The sequence below is a fragment of the Colius striatus genome, chromosome 5 (genome assembly GCF_028858725.1).
Source record: "Colius striatus isolate bColStr4 chromosome 5, bColStr4.1.hap1, whole genome shotgun sequence".
Lineage (NCBI taxonomy): Eukaryota > Metazoa > Chordata > Aves > Coliiformes > Coliidae > Colius > Colius striatus.
This window is the reverse complement of record NC_084763.1, coordinates 344,013-368,144: the sequence shown is the minus strand read 5'-3', so window position 1 is coordinate 368,144 and position 24,132 is coordinate 344,013. Positions and strand designations below refer to the sequence as shown.

Here is a 24,132-nt window from a genome sequence, read left to right as displayed (position 1 = left end):
GTTTTCCTTTTTCTTTCTCCTTCAAGCAACAGCATGGAAGTATTACAGGAAATTAGGACAGTACCCAACTGTTCTTTAGAGTCACAGAACAGTGGGATTTGAAAGGGACCTCTAGAGATTATCTTGTCCAACCTCTTACTGAAGCAGATCCACCTAACTTTCATGTGCAGGGAAATGCTGCAGGGCCGTGCTGTTCCTCTAGTCTGTTTGCAAAGGGTGGGAGTATCCAGTGGAGGCTGGTGCCTGCCTGGTCAGTTCCTGCTTCGTCACCATCCAGAGCCACAGTGCCTGGGTCTCCATGTGAAGAAATGTGCTGGCTCTGGAGCAGCCTTTATGGGATGGTGTTTCACCGCTTGTGGTTCATACAGCTTTTCTGAACTGATTGGAAGCAGAGGTGCATTGGCACTGTGGGATTTTTTAAAGCTAGTTTTTTCTTGCTGATTGGTTTATCTTCATTAAATTTTGAGCTGTGCTTTTCTTCTCCTTTTCTTTCTTTCCAGATTCAGCAAACAGTACTATTTCTACTTGTCTTGATTCCTTGATTTAGTAGTTGCCAGATTCTCCCCAGGCCAGAGACAGCAGCAGCACGGACTGAGCAGGGACCTTCTTGGCAAAAGCTGCATGCTGCTGCCTGAGCTGAAACACTTGGCACGATTACTCTGCAGACTTCTTTGGGATTTGCAGATCTCCAGAAGGGGATTGTTGTGGGCCTCTATTTAAAACATTTCTGTGGGATTTATTCTTTTTAGTTTTATGTTCCAAGTGCTTACCAGAGTTAAGGCTACGGACCCCTCAGGTCTGCAGAGTAGAGGTTGTAAAGTGCAGCCAGTGCCTTGCTCATAAATGTCTCTGCCTTAGCCGTAAAAGGGTGCAGAGAATCAAACTGCATGCTGTATGGACAGCCCCCTCCCCCAGGTTAATGAAACCTAGTGATCCTGAGCTGAGCTGTGCAGTGTGTACTGAAGTCAAAAGCCAGTCACTGTGTTAGGAAGGGGCCTCATGTAGTTTCTAGGAATTCTAGAGAATTACAAGATGTAATAAAAAAGTAAATACAAGGTGTTATTACAGTGCACTGTGTTTGGTCCCCGATGTTCTTCCCAAATGAAATGAAAATGGGGCTTTCCCTGAATAAAAACAATCTGCAGGAACAGGGGATGAAGGAGAGTGAAAGATTTGGTAGTTTCCAGAGGCAAGTTTGCCTGCTTGCTTGCTTATTTTCTCCAAGTTGACTCCGAGCCTTTCCACTGAGTGTGGTCCTGTTGCAGAGCAGAAGCCTCTGCTTTTCAGAAACGTGACACTATTTACTTAAGCATCTAAATCCAGTGGTGTGATGTCCTTGCAAGGTACAGTGTGCTTCTTTTTGCCTTCTCAGCTCACTTTTAGCTACATTGGCTGTGTTTCAGACTCCTCAGTAGCATTAGTTTCCAGTTGGCATAGCAACTTTTCATGTATGGTTGACGTCTCTAAACAGCAAATGGACTTGTATAGACTCTGCTCGACAGGTCACACTGGAAAAGGGAAATAGACACTCCAGGGTAGATTTTTTCTGCTTTTCTGCATAATTTTCACTTCTTTCACAGCTTATCCCAAGAGTGACAGATCTTAAGTCTTCTGCAAATGTGCTTTTAGTTGATCTTTGAAAATGCTTTCTCGGCAGCAGAGTGTGTATAAGGAAAGAACAGTACCAATCCCATCTCTGTAAAGTGCCTGCCAGACAAATGTTAAGGAAAATAACTAAATGACTGTAGCACTCAGTATTACAGCGTCGTGGAGGACTGCCACCTGCCTTTCAAAAGGAAAAGGCAGGAAAATCCTTTCACATTGATTTAAAAATCAGCTTCTCTTACAGTCAGAATTCATTGTAATAAGCACAGATATCTGTTTGGTCCCCTGACTTCAGACACAACAGTGAAGCCAATGTGCTAATTAAATAACTTATATATAAATCTGTAATTATAAATGTTAGATTCTGACATTTTGGCTATACGGAGGTGGACCGTGGTTGCTTAGTGCTTAAAGTAACCTGCAGTCCGCAGCACCCTGTTCAGTTGTGGTTCACTGTTGTGTCAGAAATCACACTGCTTTAATTTGCTTTAGGTGGATGTTTTTCACATTGACTCAAAAACTTAGAACTTGCATATAGGTAAGAAAGCATGTGAGGCAGAAGTGTATGAACTTGCTTTCGGTTCTTTTCACTGTCGTTAAAGGCTGGAGTGAGGTCAAAGCTCAAGTACATCTCTTAAGAAGTGTCACAGCCCTCCCTGGGAGATTTGGGGGACAGGGAGGGAAGGCAGAGTTCACTGCATTTTGATTGTCTTTAAAATGGAATCCAAAAGAGGAGTTTCTAGGACAAGATAGCATTACTGTTACAGAGTTTACAAACGGCAAATGTTTGCAAAGGTAAGGAAACTGTGTCTTCAATGAACAAAGTGAGTAGAGCGTCTCCTGTGGCGTTCCTGTGGCTGGTGTTTGTTCCTGCTTTGTAATTCCAAAATATTATCACTTTTTTTTCCTTTTTATAGTAGCAGTGTCATTTTACCTTCTACTTCAGTGGCTTCATTTTTCCTTCAGAGAGGGTTTCTTAGGGAGCCTTTAGGGATTGTTTTTTAGGAGATGCTTTCCTTCTGTGATGACAGGAGGGAAAGGCGGGGTGTTTTTTTTGTTTTCAATGATCTTTTGTTTTTAAACTCAGTCCATAGGAAAGGTTTTTATTTCTAACCATGTGAATCTAATTTCCTTTGAGCTGCCTTGTTGGAAGGGTGCAGATAGGAATGTTTTGCTGCATTTGATATTCCTAAAATGCTATGATTGGCAAGGTGTGCTGATAATGCACATGAGCTATAATGTACTGTCATCACAGTGCTCAGTGTGTTGTAGTGGGTCAAAGTATAATGGCTGCACATGGGACTAATGAGATGTGAGAGGCATCTAATCTATTGTCTCTGCTTTCTGGTTTTATGCCTGGAAAGTCATTCTCCTAGTACAGGTCACAGTTTCCCTTTGGAGAATTGATAGCATTTCCCTTCCTTTTATAGGTAGTGTTAGGAAAAAAACACCCCCAAAATGAGCTGTGCTGAGGTACTGTGACCTGCAGTGATGTTTTCCATGTGAGCCAGCAACTCTTTTGTGTCTTCCCTCTGGGAGGGAGAAATGGGAGAGCATTGGGAACTGGAAACAGCGGGCATGAAGCAAATCGGATTGATGTCCCTATGGAAGTAAGGAAGGAGGAAAGGGAAGACACTCACAGTTTTAAGTTTGTAAATTTAGTACTTTTTACTGCTCTCTTCAGATTTTTTTTTTTTAATTGCTTCTTTGATCTAGACGTCCCATAGACTTACATCAGCCTGGCTTCTTTGCCATCTCTCTCCTTTGTTCTCTTTTAGGACTTAAAGAAAGGAAGGTTATAAACTGGCACAGCTATGCCGTAGGGTGGCCACCCCATGCCTAATGGCCACAGGAATGATGAAGTTTCAGGCAGAAACGGCAAAACTTTGCTAAAACTTGTAGAAGTTTGAGATGTTGTTCTTCCATCTCCGTGTGCGTCATTGCCTTGGTTAAGACCTTTAGCTTGGCTGTTAGAACACACTTTCAAAACCCCCTTTCATTTGTGTCCAGTCAGAGACTTGACACTGAATCTTCCATGTCTCAAATGAGCATACCACAGTAGTTAGCCCCTGCAGACTTTTGTCTGTAATTTCAATCCTTGGAGCTGGTGAATAAGCAGCAGGAGTAGCAGTGTTTGGCTTGGGGACAACTGTTTTAAAGCTGTGCAGGGAGTGTATGGAGGTTTGGAGTGTACATCCTTAAGTGGACGGGTTTTGAAAGAAAGAGGTTAGATGCTGAGCATCTGCTCACTCTGTGTGTGTGTGTGTGTGTGTGTGTGCAGACATCCCTATATACGTGTATATACACACACATATATTTACCTGAGATAGCTTTTTTCACAACAACTCCTTTCAGCACATTTCTCCTTAAGTTAGGAGAAAAATGGAACAGTGTAATCCTGATAGTTGAGATAGTCATGTCAAGCCCTTTGCATCTACCACTTCATGTCTGTGGTAAGGGGGGGAGAGCTGTCGCTTCAAGCAGAGTGACAGCGTGTGAGGCATTGCAGTAGGGGCTTGGCAAGCTGGAAAGCAACTTCAGAACACTAAAAACAAAAGAGAAGAGGGTGTTCTTGCTGCTTATTCCGTGTTCCATCTACTAGCTATCCTGGAAAACTCAGACTACAGCAGTCCCGCAAGACAAAAGTCCTTTACAGCTGACAAGAACCAGGTGAAAACCTCGCGTCTGTGTTGCGTGCACTAGACAAAAAGACCTTGTGCTTGTTCTGGAAGGGTAGATGCTGCTCTCATTGTCTGTATGAACTCTCTGGTGAGGAGAAACATCTCCCCAAGTGCTTTGCTTTTGGAGTCCACAGAGCCCCCCACATAAAGACAAACCTTGGATTTTCTCTTTTGCCTTTTCCCATATGGGTCTGTTGATTTCTGGTAAGTAGCAGTGAGTGTCCTGAGAGCTTGAACTGGTAGTGACTAAGGTTATAGTGGTGTAGATGTTTGTCCTATGAACACCTTTAATCTGCTGAGAAGGACTTTGAGGTTTCAAGCAATTTAGGGTTTCTGGTTTGAATTAATAGCACTGTTCTGCTGTGCGTTAGTTCTTTGGACTGACAGGTTGACATGCTTAATGCTGGGGAAGTTTGATAGCTGATAAGTTTTTAAACAAAAAATAAAAGAACCTCAAAGCCATAATGGGGTTTTTTAAGCCATGGTTACAGCAGGATCTATGCCCTGGTAAACTGTGGGCAGACTCACTGAATTGAGCAAGCTGTTGCTGCTGTAATTTACACTCTGAACATCTGGAACTGTGTTTCCAGCTGAGATTTGCTGCTAGAGTGTGCCTGAACTTCAGTGACCTGCCAAAAAAGGATTTGAGAATCGCAAAGCTGTCTCAAAGCATCTTTCCCAGAGCAGGCTTTGGAGTCACGTTTTTCAGGGGTACCACCACTGATGTCTGCATGGTGGAGTTCTGTGGTGCCCATAGTCTTTCTTGGGCAGAGGTTGCTGTTTGGGCAAACATGTTCCTGTGTATAAGCTGCATTAAAGGTGGTGTTTTTCAAAACACTTCCGAGCTGTAAGTTCCTGCAGTCTTGAAACTGCAAGAGAATCGTGCTCTGATCAGCAGGAAGAACAGGGACTGTAATTTTATTGCTTGTGACATTTTAAGGTGACCTGGTTGTTTACCCAGAATCAGAAAGCAGTTCCCTGAGACTTTGGGTGTGCTCTCCAAATAAGTGAGGTTCAATTCCAGCTGCTCTCTGACCTAGCCCTTGGTCCATATGTAGTAGTGTGCCAGTGAAAAGTAGGAAGAGGACAACCACGTTTCACTGTGCGTTTTCACCTGCTCCTTTCCTGCCCCTTTCAGTTTATGCTTTAACTATACAACAGGAACAGCAAGTGTGATTTGTGTAAGGTTTGCACTTCTCATCACAGACTCCTGCAGAGCCTTGCAGAGTGCTGTTGTAACGACTGTTGTGGGTTTGTTCCGTATTTGAGTGGAGGGGTATGTTTTGGTGATCCCTGTTCTGTATAAAGTTTGCATGCCAGATTTTCCAGACTGTGATATGATTTTGTGTTGCCCAGGGTGAAGATGCAGCTGAATATCAATTGTAGTGATAACGCTGTAGCTACAGAAGCAATGTAATCTGGACAATTTCGCTTTGTCTTCTGAGGAAAAACCTTTTTTTTTTTTCCTCCCAGAACTTGAAATTGTATTTTGAAGCAGTATTTTTATGCAGTTGAACATGAGGTATTGCTCTGTGCACAATGGACTTCTTGCAGCCTTGCAGAACAGCGGACGCGGAGGTTGGGTGCAGCCTTGCCCAACCTGCAGCCCTGACTTAGTTCTGGCATTGCTTGTTTTTTTCACTTTGTTTTTCAAGGTGGAAGGCTCCTGTCGTTCTTCCATTATAATTCCAAATGGTCAAATCCTTGTGAAATGCCAAATCTTAATTCTTTTGAAGAGTTTTTTTAAACTGTGTTTTACAGCTATGCTGCCTGATTATGTATTTCCTTGGTTATAGTCACGGATAAACGAGCATGTCCTGATGGAAAGCTGTACTTCTGGTGATTCATGTTAATTTTTTTGTAGAAAAAGGTTGACTCAGTTCTTGTGGAAGGGGTATTTTGAACATCCACAGGTACAATTTAGCATGTTTTAAACCCATAAACAGAGATTTTATACATAGTGCTCCTGGTTGTTCACTTTATCAGGACCTACAAAAGTGCCTGTTTTCGTGAGGAAGCATAACATGAGAGACTGAGGAAAAAATGCCAAAGGGAATACAGGGTTAATAGTGTACATCTCCATGCATGTTGCAACTTGGAGTCTGCAACCTCTACTCCGTAGCTGTGTGCTGGCTTACAAGACGTGTATATGCAGGATGATAATGTAAAATCGGTTTGTTTGCCTTATCGACTTGAAGGAGATTTTGGTTACCAATACTGTTCAGTGTATCTGTACTTCTGAATAGTTTATTTGTCCTGTATATGCATAAGGAGGGGTTTTCCTAGAATATAGTTAAATTATTTGGACAATTAAAGTCAGCTTTGTGAATTTTTCTCCTTTTGCAGGCTAATAACTCTGAGGCTGTTAAAAATCATGTAACGAGATCTGTAAGTAATTCTATTTAATTTATTTATTATCGCTTCATCCTTTACTTGGCCTGATCTGTTTTCCTGTTTGTGGTTGCTTATTTTTATTACCTCTCCACAAAGCGTTTGATACTGGCCATTTTCAAAGCATGCACTTTAGTTACTACACTGTGTGAAATTAGCCTTTGATTAGGATAATTAGTGGCGGTTTTTAGCTGAATTTGTCCAGCAGCAATGCAATGAGCTCTGTGTTTCTTATTTCTAAATCTGTCAGAGGAGGAATGTTTAAATCTCTGTAGTCTGACTGTATTCAGAGAAGCTCAGAAATTCAAAAGGTATTTTTTTTTCCTCAGGATGAGTATTGTTTCTTGTATTGTGGTTGTTATGCAATTGATCTATCAGCCTTCATTTGTTCAAGTTGTTGTGCCATGTTCGTTTACAAAACAAGTTAAATGCCACTTCCTAACCCTTTATTACTGTTGCTGCTTGTACTGTTGGTACAAGTAATATTAAATGAATTAATGAAGTGCAAGACAACCAAGTCTTCTAAGTGTGTGAAAATGTGAAGGGGAGTCATTGCACGTGTAAACCCTGATAGCACTTTAGAGCTATCTCTGAAATGAAACAGACAAGCAAAGATTTTTTTTTTTAAGTCCTTAGCAGTTGCCTTTTATCAGAGATGCCAAGTTTCTTTGATTTATAAATCATAGGAAATGTCTATAGTTAACTATCTTAGCGGGCAGCTGTGCTGCAGGCATTTGATTCAGTGCTGTAAAGATCACAGGATCGTTTTTGTTGGCAAAGCCCTTGAAGCTCGTGGAGTCTAAGCCCCACCGCCACAGCCACCACTAACCCCTGGCCCTCAGCACCTCAGCTCCACAGCTTTGGGTTCCCTCAGCTCCAGGACTGGGCACTCCCCCAGCTCCCTGGGCAGCCTGGCACAGGGGCTGACAACCCTCCCAGGGAAACAGTTCTGCCTCAGCTCCAGCCTCAACCTCCCCTGGCAGAACTTTGATGAAGTCAGCATTTGAAAAGGAGCAGAGGGAAGGACTTTCAAGCGCAGCTTTGTATTGCAAGGAGTGAGTACCTGTGTTAAAAGGTTGGTCTTGTGCAGTTCTCATTTGCTTTGCAGTATCATCTGGCAGGAGACCTTCACAGAGATTGCATTTCTGTCAGCTGTGTGTACTTGGGATGGCAATGAATGTTTTTGTCCAGCTAAGGTCGTTGGACCCGTGCTATTACCCACACTGCTACAGTAAAATTAATGTTATTTTTAAGTCCCTAGAATATATTGAATACTGAAACCAGCTAAATTATCTAGTGACAAGGTTGTTTCTCCCTTCACTCTTCCTAACCACACACATGAACTCCAATTAAAAAATGATAACAGAGCAGACTTAGTTATCTGCATGTGAATAATTGATTCTGACAGGTAATTCCAGTTCAACAAATGCAAAGCAAAATAATGAGTTGCATTGTGAGGAAAATAATTGCAGATAGTGTTCTGTTGTTTGTTGGAAGTTTGTAATTTCACTCTGTTACATCTGAATACTTCAGAGGGTTTGCTGTTTGTACCAGTTGCTTATTACAAAAGTCTACATCATATGTGTTGGAGGTTTTTTTCTGTACACGTAGAAGCCCGAACACGGCTGTTTTGAAGGCAGCCTTGGTGGCAAGCAGTGGCCTGAATTCCAGGTATTGGGTTAAATTCTAACGTTTGGGGTAGTTTGTGAGTCATAGATAAACACTCAGGAGGTCAAAAGTGCACCCGTGGACTGGATTGTTATTTTGTTCTTAATATTAGCACATTAAAAGCAAATAAATGATATATCTTGTTTAAACTAAGGCCTGGCAGAAGTGATTCTGTCCCTATCCAGGAGATGTGCATGTGAGCTGGAGCACATGCATTGTTTTAGTCAGTTGAGATGAACTCTTTGCCTAGATGTGGCATCAGTTACATATGGACATAGTGAGTTCACAGCAAGGTTTGCAGTGGACAAGGACACAGTCACTCAGGTGCTGACATGCTGTAGCTCACCGGGGCAGGTGTGCTCCTGCTCTATGTGCTCAGGAGCCAGTGGTACCCAGTGCTGGGTAGGGCTGCGTGATGGCCTCACCAAGCTCAGTGGCAGCTCTGAGTTTCAAGGTCTTGGAGAACCAAGGCTGCAGAAATATGCCTGATTCCCAAATGTGAATGTTTTTATCTGCAAAACTGTATACAGAGCAAAACATCAATTGTGCCTCATTCTCACCTGAATAGCAACTTCCCGTGCCTTCAGTATTTCAGTCCTAGAAAACCCGTAGTAGCAACAATTTGCCATATCCCTTCTCTCTGTTAAGAACTTGTTCTTTAAAATAAGAAACAAGGATGTGTAAAAGACCCAGCTGTACCAGGAACTTTCAGGCTGTGAGCAGAGCTGATTTTCTGAAGCTAAGCGAGTTGAAGGATGATCTTCCTGCCCTGGATAGTTCCTTGTTGCCCTGCTAGATGGATCTCCATATCTGAGATACACGAACTTGATGAAGATGAGCTGGATTACAAAGTCCTGCAGTTAACTTGTTCAGGGAAGCCTGGCCTGTCATGGCTGAAGTGTTATGGGGAAGAATCATGGGAAGAAGCTTTGCCAGTAGCCAAGAGTCAGGGTTACTCTGGGCAGAGAGACAGCAAGCTGGGATTTATAGCCTCTGTGGACACTGCAGCTTGCAAAGGGCACATCTGTCTGTGCTCTTGCTGTTGCACTGCACAGGGGAACAGATAGTTGTTTGTACAGAACACAGTGCCCAGAACAAAAATAAGATATACAGCCTAACAAATAGCTGCTTGCAGTAGAAATAGTGATAAATCTCTACTGCAGAGAGTCAGGCCCCCAAAAGATTTTTTTTTAAATTAGCTTTTAAATATTTACTGCAGGAACAGATACACAGTGACACAGAGATATTTGTATTCACAAGCCATAAATCTTTCTTTTCTGTGTTAGGAATCATTGTAAAGCCAGAGGCCAAAAGATTATGCAAATTTTGGTTCTCATCCAAGACATCCAAACATGTGTTTCACTGTAGCTTCTAAAAGCAACTACTGTGGCAGGAGGAGGTATCATGATGGAGCAATCCTATGATCAGTGTAGTTGTTTGTCCTGTCTTTTCCGCAGTAGCCTAGAATAGGTCAGAGAATTGCTTCTGATTCCTTATGCATGGTTGGGGAATGAAAATACCATCACAAATTTGGTTCAAATGCATTTGAGTCTCCCACTGATCAGACTCTCTATTCATATTCTTACTTGTGTGTGTTTGAATGATGAACAATCATGTGGGAAAAAGGTTCATAAGCTAATAAAAAACTGTGTAAAATGCATGTAATTTTATGACAGATCAATCAAGATTTTATGACTGTATCACAAAACAGGCACAAATAAAATATTCCTATCTCAAATACATCCATCTCATTCTTTCAAAATATGTCCTTTAAAATGTGCCTTTAAGTTACAGATTACTCACTGCTCTACTCTTTGGATAGTTGTATTTTGTACTCATAGAATCAGAATCACAGGGTTGCCAAATGGGGTTGGGTGGGCAGGGCCCTGCAGAGCTCCCCCAGCCCAACCCCCTGCTAAAGCAGGTTCCCCTCGCTCAGGGGACACAGGAATGTGTCCAGGCAGGTTTGGAAACCTCCCAAGAAGGAGCCTCCACACCCTCCCTGGACAGTCTGGGCCAGGGCGCCCTCACTCAGCACCAAAGGAGTTTCTCCTTGGGTTAAAGTGGAACTTTTTGTGTTCCAGCTTTTGTCCATTACCCCTTGTCCTATCACTGGACATTACAGAAAAAAGTATTGCCCCATCTTCTTGACAAACACCTTTTAAATACTTTTAAGTGTTGCTGAGGTCCCCTTGAGCTCAGCCTTCTCTTCTCCAGGCTGAACAGCCCCAGCTCCTGCAGCCTTTCCTCCTCACATAGATACTCCAGTCCCCTGATCATCTTGGCCCTGCACTGGCCTCTCTCCAGCAGTTCCATGTCTCTCGAGCTGGGGAGCCCAGAACTGGATACAGATGAGGCCTCCCCAGGGCAAAGGAGAGGGCGACCTGCTGCTCAGAGTGTTCTTGATGCCCCCAGGATGCCATGTTGCCCATGAGGTCACGTTGCTATACCATGTTTAGTTTGCTGCCACCAGCACTCCCAGGTCTGTCTCTGCAGAGCTGCTCTCAAGCACTTCGACCCCAGCCTGTACTGATGCATGGGGTTGTCCCTTCCCGGATGCAGGACTCTCCACTTGTCCTTGTTGAACCTCATGAGGTTCCTCTCTGCCCAACTCTCCAGCCGGTCGAGATCCCGCTGAATGGCAGCACAGCCTGTGGGAAATCAGCCAGTCCCCCCAGTTTGGTGTCATCAGGGAACTTGCTGAGGGTACATTCTGTCCCCTCATCCAGGTGACCGATGAAGATGTTGAACAAAACTGGCCCCAGAACCCATCCCTGTGGAACTCCACTGGCCACAGGCCTCACACTCAATTCTGTGCCGTTGATCAGCACACTCTGGGCTCTGTCATTCAGCAGCTCTCCATCCACCTCACAAACTCCTTGATCCTTACACTTGTTATTGCTCTCATTGAAGAAGGAGCCAGGCAGTTAAATAAATGAGCTGTGTGAATGTGTGTCAGGTCCTGAGCTGGGAGGAGTATATAGTTGATGTAGAGCTGTCTGAGCTGTTCAAAACAACCCATTCCTTAAAACCAGTAAAAAATCTTAAAACCATTCTGCCGAGATGGCTTTTAATCAGATACTGTGTTATGTTACAGCGCAATGCCAGGAGCAGGGACTGGGGAAAGGCTGCTGAATGATTTTTTTCATTTGGCTTCCTTAGCCTGCCTTTGTTTTTTAGTCTCAGAAGAGGGAAGTCATTACCCCACCTGGTCTCTTTCAGCCCATGTGTGGCCCATGTGTCTAACTTCACTTTGATGTTGGAAGCTAGCAGTTCACATATTAGATTTCTGACCATTTTTTCCCCCAGAGCTGTCATATAAAGGATAGGAAATTAGTGTAGTGGCAAAACACAAATGAACTTATCTGGTCCAAAACTGATCTCCCTTCACCCTTCATTCCCTCTGTGATCCTTCTGGCCTCCAAAGCTCTACTACAGAGGACTTTATCAAGTGTGTAAGCTTACTAACTGTAACCCAAGTTCCCTTATTTAGTTCTTGGAAAGGCTGAGAATCATCTTCTTGCTGAGAGAGATGATTTTATTACAGATGCATTTTAGTCTTTTTTTTTTCAGGCATGGTTTTTCACTTGATTGTCCCCGTTTCTTTCCTTAAAAGGCAGCTTTTTGTCAGAGGGAGGGGATAGTGGCTTAGCAGAGAGGTAGTTTCTTATTCCTTCTGTTTCTGGACTGGGCCAGAAGGCATCTCAATGCCCTCTTGATGCCATGCTGTGTGAGGTGATTTGTACCATCCTTGTGTTGTGCTTTTGCTCTGAAGCCATAGAGAGACTGGAGGACAGATTACAAAGGTATGAGATGCAGCCTGCTGCCCACCACAGCACAGGCTTGCTGTCCAAGGCAGATGAGGTAATCTATAAGCCAGCACACCTTCTTTATTGTCCGAGGAAGGTGAATAAACAGGACTGATCTCAAAAGCCTATTCTTTCCTGTGATTTAATTGCAGCCTTGCTTCTTACACTTCCATTGCCAGAAGGCTAGGAATGACAGTTCTGACGTGATGAGAATGATGAGGGATTAACTCTGAGCCTGTTTCTTAGTGTCTGTATCATGCCCGGGTGGTGCTGGACCCTGTGATGGTTTTGTCGGAGAACTGCATTTTTGAGAAGGTTTGGATAGGAAGCTCTGCAGTGTGCCCAGAACTAGAAGCAGGAACTAAAGACAGTAAAAGGACCAGTGGGAAGAATATCAAAAGAAAGAGTTGCATGATGTGAGTTGTCACTGGCAAAGGGCAATGCTGTAGAAGCTTGGGTGCAGTGGATTTGCTCGTTCAGTGACTGGAGAGGGGATGCTTGTCTTTTAAGGAGCAATTGCTCCCCCCTGCTGACTTCCAAACCCCTGCAGGTCAGTCTGCCTGAGCAAAAGACACTATGCACTTGGGTGCATCAGGATGTTTTTCTCTTGTTATTGTTTGGGATTGATCTGTTTGTTTGGGATAGAAAAAATCCTTAAAAGTGAATGATTGAACAGATAAATAAAAGGTGTTCCTCTTTTTTTCAAAACTCTGCTCTTCACGTGACTGGTTACACTGTCTGTGTTTCCAGGCAGTCCCAGGGAAGCAGGGGAGCAAGGATCACGGGGAGAAGCTCAAGGAAGAATAACTGTAGAGTGGTCTGTCCTACTGTCAACAAATCAAGCATGAGATCCACTGGGTCTGTCCTAGTTACAGCTCTTAAGTTTTTGGGCAAGTGTGGTTAAACACCTCACTTTGAGGCGTTATTTGCCATTCCCCTTCATCTTCTCTGCTGCTGTTTATTGACAGGCGATCAAAATTCTATCTAGCTTTGCAAGACCTTCTGTGTAATTGTCCGTCCTGGGAGATGCCAGATGGCATGTGCTGTCTTGGAAGGTTAGTCGGATGTTTGGCATTATCCCCACAGTGTGCAGCAATGCAGAAAACAATAGGCTTTTTTTTTTAACTTGGATGGAGATGGCTTCCCTTTACGGACAGTCTACCCTGTGCTGTTGAATCCAGTGCTTGGTGAAACTTGTATTCTGCTGGTTAAGTGTGTATGACTTGGTCCAGAATGAAGAAGAATCCCTTCTTATTAGTCAAATGACCCTGAAAACCACACAGAAATTGTGGGATGGGGACAGAGGGGAAAGGCAGTTGTAGAAGTTCAAGATTGGTTTTAATTGAGTGTTAAACCTGAATTCAGTCCAAAGCCTGGTAGGATACAGCTCCCATTTACAGATTGCCTGTTGTGAGAAACACAGTAACAGCTTCTTCATTTACCTGGGAAGGGTGAATATCCCACGCACCAATGCAGGCTGGGGGTGACCTGCTGGAGAGCAGCTCTGCAGAGAGAGACCTGGGAGTCCTGATTGATAATAAGCTAACCATGAGCCAGCAATGTGCCCTCGTGGCCAAGAAGGCTAATGGTATCCTGGGATGCATCAAGAAGAGTGTGGGCAGCAGGTCAAGGGAGGTTCTGCACCCCCTCTCCTCTGCCCTGGTGAGGCCTCATCTGGAGTCCTGTGTCCAGTTCTGGGCTCCTCAGCTCAAGAGGGACAGGGAAATGCTGGAGAGAGGCCAGTGCAGGGACACCAAGATGATCAGGGGACTGGAATATCTTCCTTATGAGGAAAGGCTGGAGGAAACTGAGGGGGGATCAGGTGAGGGAGCCCTGGCACAGCCTGCCCAGAGGGGTTGTGGAGTCTCCTTCCATGGAGGTCTTCAAGACCTGCCTGGACATGTTCCTGTGTGACCTGATCTAGGTGACCCTGCTTCCGCAGTTGGATTGGACTAGATGATCTCTAAAGGCCCCTTCCAACCCTACCATTCTATGATTCTAAGGGTGTGTGTGCATTTCATCAAAACTTCACAGAGCTCTTTCAGTACCCATTTTGCCTCTGTGGTCAGTCACGTGTTACGTCTTTGATGGAACTAATAGTAACAGAACTAATAGTAAAAGGAAAAACTGAGGAAACCAGAAAGCATTGTTAGATACAACATAAGCCATGAAAGAGAGGAGGAAATGACAGGGGAACATGCAGAGCAGCAGAGGTATATCCCTGCCTGTTTGTCCATTTGCCATGAGTCACTGACTGTAGTCGGTCATCCTGACCTTAGGGTGGGTGAAGTAAAAGTTAATGGTTTGGTGCGTCATAGGTTGGCAATGGGAAATTTCATGGTATGAATTCAGGTACCTTTTGAAGAAGACTGTGTTCTTTTGGTTTTGGGAGCTGCCCAGAACTAGTATTGAAGCGAACCCAAAATGCCAAGACTGTGTTGCAACTACTTGAGGCTATGCAACAAAACGTGGTACCCAGATGGGATTTCAGAAAGAAATGTCCTTTTAAACTGATACGTTTATATTGTCATATGTGCAACCAATCACCTGGAGTTTCAAACTACGCTATAGGTACTTGAAGATAATTTCTTTTTAAACAGCACTAAGTTGTGCCAGCTGTTGAACTGTGGAAGTTGTGAGGATGGTCCTTTTCTGTACACAGAGCAGGAAAGAGTGTGTAGTGCTGTGCATTTCAGGAGGTGACACAACACTCATAGCAACTAGAGATCTAACTGCCAGGGTTGCTTTCTGCTAGAAGGTTGTATTTGTGTTACTGTTCGAAGGCTTAAATGCTGTATGCTGCTAGGTTATATGCTTGTTTATACATTAAGACAGTGTGCAACAGAGTTTGTTTACCAGAGGAATCCACTAAGTGACTGATTACTGAGGTTATTGAGATTCAGTCATAAAACTTATTTGAAGTGATATAAGTAGTCCTTAAGCAGTGGGTACATCTGTGTGACCAACAGAGGCCAGGGAATTGGAGAGGCACCTTCCTCTGATGGCTTCTAGAAGCTTTGGCTTGAATTTCAATTTTTGACTTGTTTCTGCACCCCTGGTGTGTTACCTTTAAAATCCGAAGAGTAAGAGGAAACTGAAAGTGCTATGAAATTTCTTCATTTTCTGTTAGGTAAAGATGGGAACTAGTGGAACTGGGACCAAGCATTGTGGTGAGGTGCACCTTATGCCATCACGTGTGCTTTAAAATCCATCAAAACAAGTAGTTTCCAGGCATTTTGATGCACAGCAGCATTGCATGGGAAGTCGTAAAGCATCTTCCATTCAACACAATTTACGTGGTTTGGGAATATTTGTCATGTGTGCAGCCAAAATCAATAGCATTTATCAGCTTTCCAGCTCTTACCCTTCATCTAAGTAAGCCTTTTATGTGCATTTTTCTGTACAGTATAAATTCAGGGCAGGAAGAGGAGCAAATACTTCTTCTCTTATGGAGTTATTGATGTGTAATATTAAATTTGGCTTCAGATTTTCTGTGTGAAAAGATACATCTAAATGTAAAGCAAATATTCCTATAGCTGTCTTTTTCTAAAAGCCCATCCTGGGAGAGGGTTGCTGCCCCCTCTAGGTGTCACACTGGAGCTTAATTCTGAGACAGCTGAAATTGGTTGAGAAAGATTATTTTACTTAGGTTCATGGGTGAGAACATTTTGACACTTTATAATGCATAGCTGCTATGACTGAAGACATGGAACCACAAAGGACACATACTGAATCACTTCTACACTCACAAAGCAAAATCACTGCACCTCAGAGTTCTAGTCAGACCTGTAGGACCCCAATACTGAAAAAAATTGGGTATATTCTTCAGCATTGTCAGAAGAGAATCACTTCAGGGGAACTGACTTTTGCAGGTTCACATAGAAATTCAAGCTCCATCTTCTCAGAAGTCCATTGAATATTTTCTCTCATCTTAATGCAGTTTCAGGGAAGAGCACTAAAGACAACTGCTTCTACTCCAGCAGTAGTGAACTGGGAAAGTTAGTAGTGAGTCTGATGAAGAGTTAGGCATAACCTGTCCATAACCAAAGAGTTTGGGGTCAAAACATAAGGTGATGATACCCTTTTGTCCTGATGTTGTAGTTTTCCATAGCATGGACATAATTAATGAGGAAAAAAGACAGGACCATTGAATTGAGTGGCAGCAAAGAAGGTACTGGCTTGACTGCTCTGTTTCCTTTGTTTCAGAATTCCAGCAGTGCTTCGAAGAACTCCTCTTCCAGTTGTGACAAAGGATCACGGCAAGTAGTTCTGTCGTAGTTCATAATGCTGTGCTGGGTTTAGGGTTTGTTATTTGTGTTTGAATTCTGTGAGGTCCGTCTTTTGCAAGACACATCCTGCTCTGCAAGGGCCAATGTTACTGTCCCTGTCTGAGAAAACAACTCACCATCTTTGCTGAACTTACTTGTAACTTGATAACTATAATCTTCTGATTATCCTATTAAGAAGGACAAGGTAAGGTGTCTGGTTGTGCCCTCAACCTGGAAAGGAAGAAATTGAAGTAAACAGTATCTGTGGACTGACCTGTGAGATTCATTGCTACTGGCTTCTGTGGCAGTTTTGGGGACTGGTTTCATAGAATCACAGAATGGCAGGGGTTGGAAGGGACCTTTAGAGATCATCCAGTCCAACTCCCCTGCAGAAACAGGTTCCACCTAGATCAGGTCACACAGGAACGTATCCAGATGGGTTTGAAAACCTCCCAAGAAGGAGCCTCCACACCCTCCCAGTCCTCTGATCATCTTGGTGGCCCTGCACTGGACTCTCTCCAGCAGTTCCCTGTCCCTCTTGAGCTGAGGAGCCCAGAACTGGACTCAGGACTCCAGATGAGACCTCACCAGGGCAGAGCAGAGGTTCCCTTTTGCGTTAGAGCAGATTTCAGGATGGTACGTACCTGCAGTGCTTTACAGATCACTGGTGAATCCATCAGCTGTAAAGCATTTGCAGAACGCTACAGAAAAAGGGATGTGTGCAGACGTCAGAACCTGTATGTGCCTGGTCTTTTTAACTTCTAAATCTGTCACACTAGTGTTTGCCAGAATTGCTGGCAGTCATTTTACTGCTGTTCTGCATTATTGGTTGCAGACGTGTTTTCACTATATTTTTGGTGGGAAGAACTCTAATGTTTGTCTGACTCCACATACTGAACTGAATCTTGGGAGCTCTGTAGGCATTTAATACCTTGTAAAAATAAGTAAAATGTTGGAAACATCAGATGCTTGACAGTAGGAACCCAAGCTGCAGTTTCTTCTCGTTAATATGCTGTGCTTATTTGCAACTGCTTTGCTTTGAACTGTTGCATCAAATGTCTTCACAGAAGCACTGACTTTGATCACATTATGGAGGAAGGCTATGAACTTGACCTCACCTACATCACAGAGCGGATCATCGCTGTGTCCTTCCCTGCCAGCTGTTCTGAGGAAACTTACCTCCACAATCTACAAGATGTAACCCGGATGCTCAAATCCAAGCATGGGGACAACTACTTGGTACGTACCAGATCAATCTTTTGTGCTACATCATCTTCTATCCTGCAAGGAGACCGTATACACTACTATAAAATGCCACATGCACCATTATAAGCTAAAAGTCATGTAAACTCATCTAAAGCCTCTCTGGTCCACCTCGACAGCTTTGCAAGCAAGGGCAGGATTTTCAGTAGTGTTTTCAGCCCTTAGGCAAGGACAGATATTAGAAAGCACTTTTCTATGAATGGCACTGCAGTCTCTGTAGTGATGGCACGTAGTCAAATGCTTTAGAATAATTACATTGACTGTTTTCATTGTTCAAAGCATGCTTTTAAAAGATAAACACCCTGCAATGTGCAGTGCCTTCTTTTTTTCTGACAGACGGCTACATCTGGGTCCTCAGCTGGATTTCCAGTGGTCTCTCTCCATCATGTCTTGGCCATGTCTGCTATATATTGTGAAACAACACATAAAAGTGGGGCTGCTGTTGGTGTGTTCTGTCCAGCTCTTTCTTGTTAACTAGATTTAAATACTTTTTTTTTTCTTGCTATTTAGCTTTCTGGAGGAATTCAAGTTGTAAGCAAATCTATAATGAGCTCCATGTGCTCCATTTTTCTTCTTTTGAATGATGACCCAGGCTGTTACGCTCCTGTGCTGTTTTCTGGCTGGTACATCTAAATCCTATGGCATGTTTTACTTTTTTCTGCTACTGGATTTTTAGTCAGTGTGTGTAAACTATGAGAATTAAATCCATGGCTTCAGGAGCATGAATTTGACTCGTGGTGGAAATGAGTTTCTGTAGAGATACACCAAATGATTTTTAAATATATGATCTTGCTCTCACAGATTGAGATGTCACAGATGCATTCTCAGCTGTTGTCCTCAAAGTGTACTTGTAGTGCTTGTAATATGGTCTGATGTCCTCAGCCTGCCACCTTCTTGCTCTTATTTCCCTTCTTCGGGCACTGGTAGCTAATAAGGCACAAGAGGGTGACCTGCACGTAAAGTCTTTTGGGTTCAAATTCACCTGAGAATTTGAGCAATATGTTCTTGCCAGGCACTCAACTTGAAGTATTTCAGACTGTACCACCCTCCCAGACTTTGTTCATGCTTAGGCCATGCAGTGGATGTGGATGGTGCCTTGATCTCTCATGATACCTCTGACTAAAGTCATGTGAAATTAATAAACATAGCTTTTCAAAGTATGCATTTAGTTCAGTCTTTTGGTTTAATCGTGTAATAACTGCATTACCTAGAGTACATCTGCTAGTGCTATGTGACTTCAAATGTTCATTTAGTTTAGTAAAACAGGAGGCAAACCTGAAGCCTCACCACTGTAGTTTCTTGTAACTACCATGTGTTCCAAATGCAGCTGTAGGTAAGTATGAAGACTTGATGGTTAGTGTTTCTTTCTTTCTTTCTTTCTTTCTTTCTGAACAGGTGTTAAACCTCTCTGAAAAGAGATATGACCTTGCCAAGCTTAACCCAAAGGTAAGCTGTCTTTCTATAAGGTAGCTTTCTTTCTAGTGTTAAATAGAGCTTCAGTGGCCTGATAAGCCCTGAAGCTGTGCAAGCAGTGATGAACTAAGCAAGAGAAACAACTTTTGGAAGATAATAAAAACCCCACATGCGTCCCTTTTGCTTTTTTCCCCGAGTTCTGTTTTGTGTCTGTGCTTTACACAACTGGTCCTGTTTTCTTACCCTTTGCACATAGGACCTGAAGCCTGTGACTACAGAGACATTCTTATTTAATGCTACAAATTTTACTCCCAAGTAGATTTTAGTCTGTGCAGTCACAGCATACAAAGGATTATGTACTGTAAAATACAGTCTGGCAGCTGAAACTGGTGAACTTTGTTCAGATATAGACTTCCCTTTTGTCCTTTCTTTTCATAGTTGCTTCTCTGCACGATAGAAACGTAAGGAAGGGAGCTATTGATCTCTCTCTGGTGTTCCTTCTCACCAATTCTTGTATTTGTTGCCAAAGCTGATAGGTAGGGTACTCTTCAGCAGCCCTTACAAGGACAGAGCAGCACAGAGGGATATTCGTAGCAGTAGATTTACAGGGATATGTTCTACCTGAGGAAAAAAAATATTAAAAGCACTCTTAGTTCTGACCTTTTGAATGCTTTATCGATCAGGAAGGATTTAAGTTGTTCACAGTTACTGGTTTTGTCAGGATTGACATAATACATGCACATAATAATAGCAACAGGTTGAGTAAACAGTATTACAGAGTGACTAAAGCTGATTGAAAATAGGAACGCTTTGTGATGTCCAGTCTGTTGCACTGGAAGGATATAAATTGCAAATTAAATTAAAAAAGAATCACAAAATACTGGAGCAGGCCAGTTAACATTCTTTGCTCTGGTTTTGACCTAAATATTTTACTGTTATAAAACACCTGAATTTCTAATGGAAAATTCCTTAGGATCTTCAGACTGGTTGTCACTTGTTAGTGCTTACTTGGTTTTGAGGGAAGTTTTTTGTTTGTTTGCTTTTATGAGCGTATCAGTGTCTTAAAAAGCCCCAACAACTCTCCTTCTTCTGCTTGAGAGACCTGTATCTTAGTTACATCCTGACACTCAAATGACTTGATTCCCCGTGACTGGAAAAAATGCAGAGACCTTCCACCATCACAATTATGTAATTATATGATTCTATGATTTTAGCATTAGGATGAAGGTGTCTCTTGTGAATGTTGCTTGTTGAATTGCAGATAATGGATGTGGGGTGGCCTGATCTCCATGCTCCTCCTCTTGATAAAGTGTGCACCATCTGCAAGGCAATGGAGTCATGGCTGAACAATGATCCTCAACACGTGGTGGTCATCCATTGCAGAGTAAGTCAGCCTTGTGCATGCACATCACCTGTCAGTTTGTACCCATTTGTAAAAAACTTCTCCTTTATTACTCATTTGGAAAAAAACCCAAAGAACAAATCTTGATCTGCTTTGCTTACAGAGAAGTAAAGAGAAACCTTAATTAAAAACCGATAAAATGATTTCAGAATTGGGTAGCTGTGCTGGTGACACTTGAGAGAAGTCTTGTCTCTGTATCACTTGGGGATATCCCTCTAAACAGAATGATAATGAGACCAAAACTAATCAGATTATATAGTCCCCACTCCTGAACTGCTTGCAGGTAGAATGTCACGATTGTATAAAACACTGTGGAATTCTTACTGGTTGCAGGACTGTAGCCAGGAGAATGGCCGAGACATGGGACAAAAGAAAAGGGGGCAAAGTATCCCTAGATATTTAATATATCAAATTGGTGATGCATATTGTTGTTTAATGCCTTTTGGTAATGACTTTGAAGTTCCATCCACGAAGATGGATACAGCTCCTCGTATCAGCTGAGAGTCTGAAATCTGTGAGACTTACTGCTTGGTAAATTGCACTGAATTTAAGACATGTAAACTATTTTAAAAGATTCTGGAACATTTTTTAAGTTATTCTTAGAAAAACAAGTAGCAGTTGTTATAGAACTCAGGTGCCAAGGAGGTAAAAATGCCCAAACCTGTTGGAAACTCTTTTGCTTTCCAAAATAGGCATTTTACAGCATTTCATGCCAGAAATCACAGCATTGTCTAGACTTGTCTGGAATGATCTCTTGAAAAAAAAGGTAATATAAAGTTAGAATAGTTGCTGCCATGTTTCTACTACTGGTCAAGATTAAAAGAAAAATCCCAAAAGTAATTTCCTCTCAGTAAGACTGGACAGGCACAGACATAGAAATGCTACTTAGTGATTTTCACGTCACTTGTCAGCCATCTTGCATAGACAGACAAGCCACTGACCATCATTCTCCCTTTTCTGACCACACAGGAGATGTGTGAGCAAAAGGTCCCTCTGAATCTCCTGTCTTAAAGTTTTGTTCAGTATGGGTTTTAAAATGACGCCTAGTCGTATAATAAATAAGTTATCATTCCTTTTTTCCTCATACAGGGAGGAAAAGGAAGGATAGGCGTAGTCATATCATCATATATGCACTTCACCACTGTTTCTGCAAGGTAAGTTGTGAATAATGCATGTTGTGTGTCTTTTACAATTAAGGAAACATCAGAAAAAGATGCCTTTTACCTGTGGGACTGTTTGGCCACTTTCTATTTGTCAGGCCCAGAGAGTCATAGTGAATGGAGTTAAATCCAGCTGATGGCCAGTTACCAGTGGTGTTCCCCAGGGCTCAGTGCTGAGGCCTGTTGTATTTAACATCTTTATCAATGACCTGGATGAGGGGACTGAATGCACCCTTAGTAACTCTGCAGATGACACCCAGCTGGGCGGGTGCATAGACCTGCTGGAGGGTAGGAAGGCCCTTCAGAGCATCTTGGCCAGGCTGGAGCCATGAGCTGAGGCCAATCGCATGAGGTTCAACAAGGGCAAGTGCTGGGTCTTGCACTTGGGCCACAACAACCCCAGGCACCGCTCCAGGCTGGGGCAGAGGGACTGGAAAGCTTTCCCACAGATCGGCCGAATGTGAGCCAGCAGTGTGCCCAGGTGGCCAAGAGGGCCAAAGGCATCCTGGCTTGTATGGGAAATAGTGTGGCCAGCAGGGCCAAGGAAGGGATTGTCCCCCTGTACTCAGTGGTGGTGAGGCCGCACCTTGAGAGCCATGTCCAGTTCTGTTCTTCACTACAAGAAGGACATGGAGGTGCTGGAGCATGTCCAGAGATGGGCAACAAAGCTGGTGAAGGGTCTAGAGAACAGGTCTGATGAGAAGTGGCTGAGGGAGCTGGGGATGTTTAGCCCAAAGAGGAGGCTGAGAGGAGATATAATCACTCTCTGCAGTTACCTGAAATGGAGTTGTAGTGAGGTGAGGGTTGATCTCTTCTCTCTTGTAGTGAATGATAGGACACAATGCAATGATCATGGGGAGGTTTAGACTGGACATTAGGAAGAACTTTTTCACCAGGACAGTTATGAAGCATTGGAACGGGCTGCCCAAGGGAGGTGGTGGAGGCCCCATCGCTAGAAATATTCAAAAAACACTTAGATGAGATACTGAGGGACATGGTTTAGTTTAGTCATGGGCCTGGCAGTGTGGTTAGTGATTAGACTCAATGATCTTAAAGGTCTTTTCCAACCGTATTGATTCTGTGATAGGTTTTCTTCTCGGAGAGTTCCGGAGCATGTCTTAAACAGCCTGCTTTCATGGCAGTGTTCTTGTGGTCCTGCTTTTAGCAGGAGGTTGGACTAAGTGATGCACTGAGGTCCCTTCTAATCTGAGATCTTTAGTGGTTCTGTGGGGAAAATTCCCTAAACAAATGAAGAAATGTGCAAGAAACCATTTTTCTGTGATGATACCATCTTTATTCTGTTAAAGATGGTATCAGCCATCAGGTTGCCTGTTTTGAATCAATGAGAAACTATCTGTAAATCACTTAAAGAAAATGTTTCCCAGAATCTGGAATCAGTATTTCAATAGGGCGGTCCAAGGTCAGGGTGCATCGTAGGAAATAATCTAGGCTTTATCTTGCAGTCAGCTCACAGGTGCCTTATTACTTGATTTTAATTGTTTCTTTTAGAGTGCTCAAATGATGAAATGACAATTAGCAATTAATGTCAACAAAGATAAAATTCGATACATAGTCTCAAAAGGATAAAATGTGTTTTGGTTTGGGTTTTCTGTTTGACTTTTAATCAAATTGTTTTCCCTTGATATATCTATGCACCTATTTAAATGTATTTAAAAATGCCCTGTGAAGGCTGTAGTTAAATCAGACTTAGTTGTGAAGTCACACCAGTCTGTCAGGAATAGGTTTGTTCCAAAACTGTAGTGGGTAAAGTCTGGAATCACTATGGGCTGATGGCAGATAAGTGGATTTCAGTAAAACCAGCATCTCAGAAAATAATCTGTGTTCACCATGGTAAGCCTGAAGGACAAGTAATTGTAGACTAAGAAATTAAGTGCATTGTAAACAACAGTATGTGCTGAAAAAGTAAATATATCTCTGCAAGTAGTAATTGGGCCAGAGTTTGCCACAATTGTATAAGATTTTGTTGGGAAATGCAGTGAAAGACAAAATCTGTCAAGTGAGGGTTGTACAGTATGGTGTTGGGATCTCAGTGCTGCAGTATCATGCCATCCCTAAAGGAGGTACCTGGCTATAAATACATTTCAGTAAGGCTGTAACGGAACAACACCTGGCTGTGATTGTAAAGCCCAGTGATGAAAGATGTCATCTTTTATACCAAGCAAATGCAGAATTCCTGCAGTGAGGCTGCAGGGGAGGAGTGAATTTGGAAGCCCTCCTCAAAGTTTCTGGGTATGTCAACTTCTATCCAAAAGTTCACTTTTCCATGTAAGAATGAGGCAGGGGACATTGCCCAGCTCAGATTTGTACATCCCTGGTGTTACCAAGACCCTTCAGAAGGGCACACAACAGGCTGACAGGAGCAGGAATGAGTGGCAGCCGCTGTGTCATGATCGGTACATGGAAGTCTTTGAGGATGTTCAGAATAAAGAGAGTTCATAATTGTCTGCACAC

At 42.9% G+C, this 24,132-nt stretch overlaps 1 protein-coding gene across 7 annotated transcripts in view; it reads left to right on the top strand.

The window, feature by feature from the left end:
* The window catches only part of TNS3 (tensin 3), a 196,302-nt gene that overhangs the window by 93,326 nt on the left and 78,844 nt on the right, over positions 1–24,132 (top strand). For all 7 annotated transcript variants that reach the window (XM_061996994.1, XM_061996993.1, XM_061996995.1 and 4 more), the window contains 6 exons: positions 6,633–6,674; positions 16,361–16,413; positions 17,490–17,661; positions 19,081–19,131; positions 20,360–20,482; positions 21,590–21,654. In XM_061996994.1, the coding sequence (XP_061852978.1) occupies positions 6,633–6,674; positions 16,361–16,413; positions 17,490–17,661; positions 19,081–19,131; positions 20,360–20,482; positions 21,590–21,654 (506 nt within the window). The remainder of the gene's footprint in view (positions 1–6,632; positions 6,675–16,360; positions 16,414–17,489; positions 17,662–19,080; positions 19,132–20,359; positions 20,483–21,589; positions 21,655–24,132) is intronic.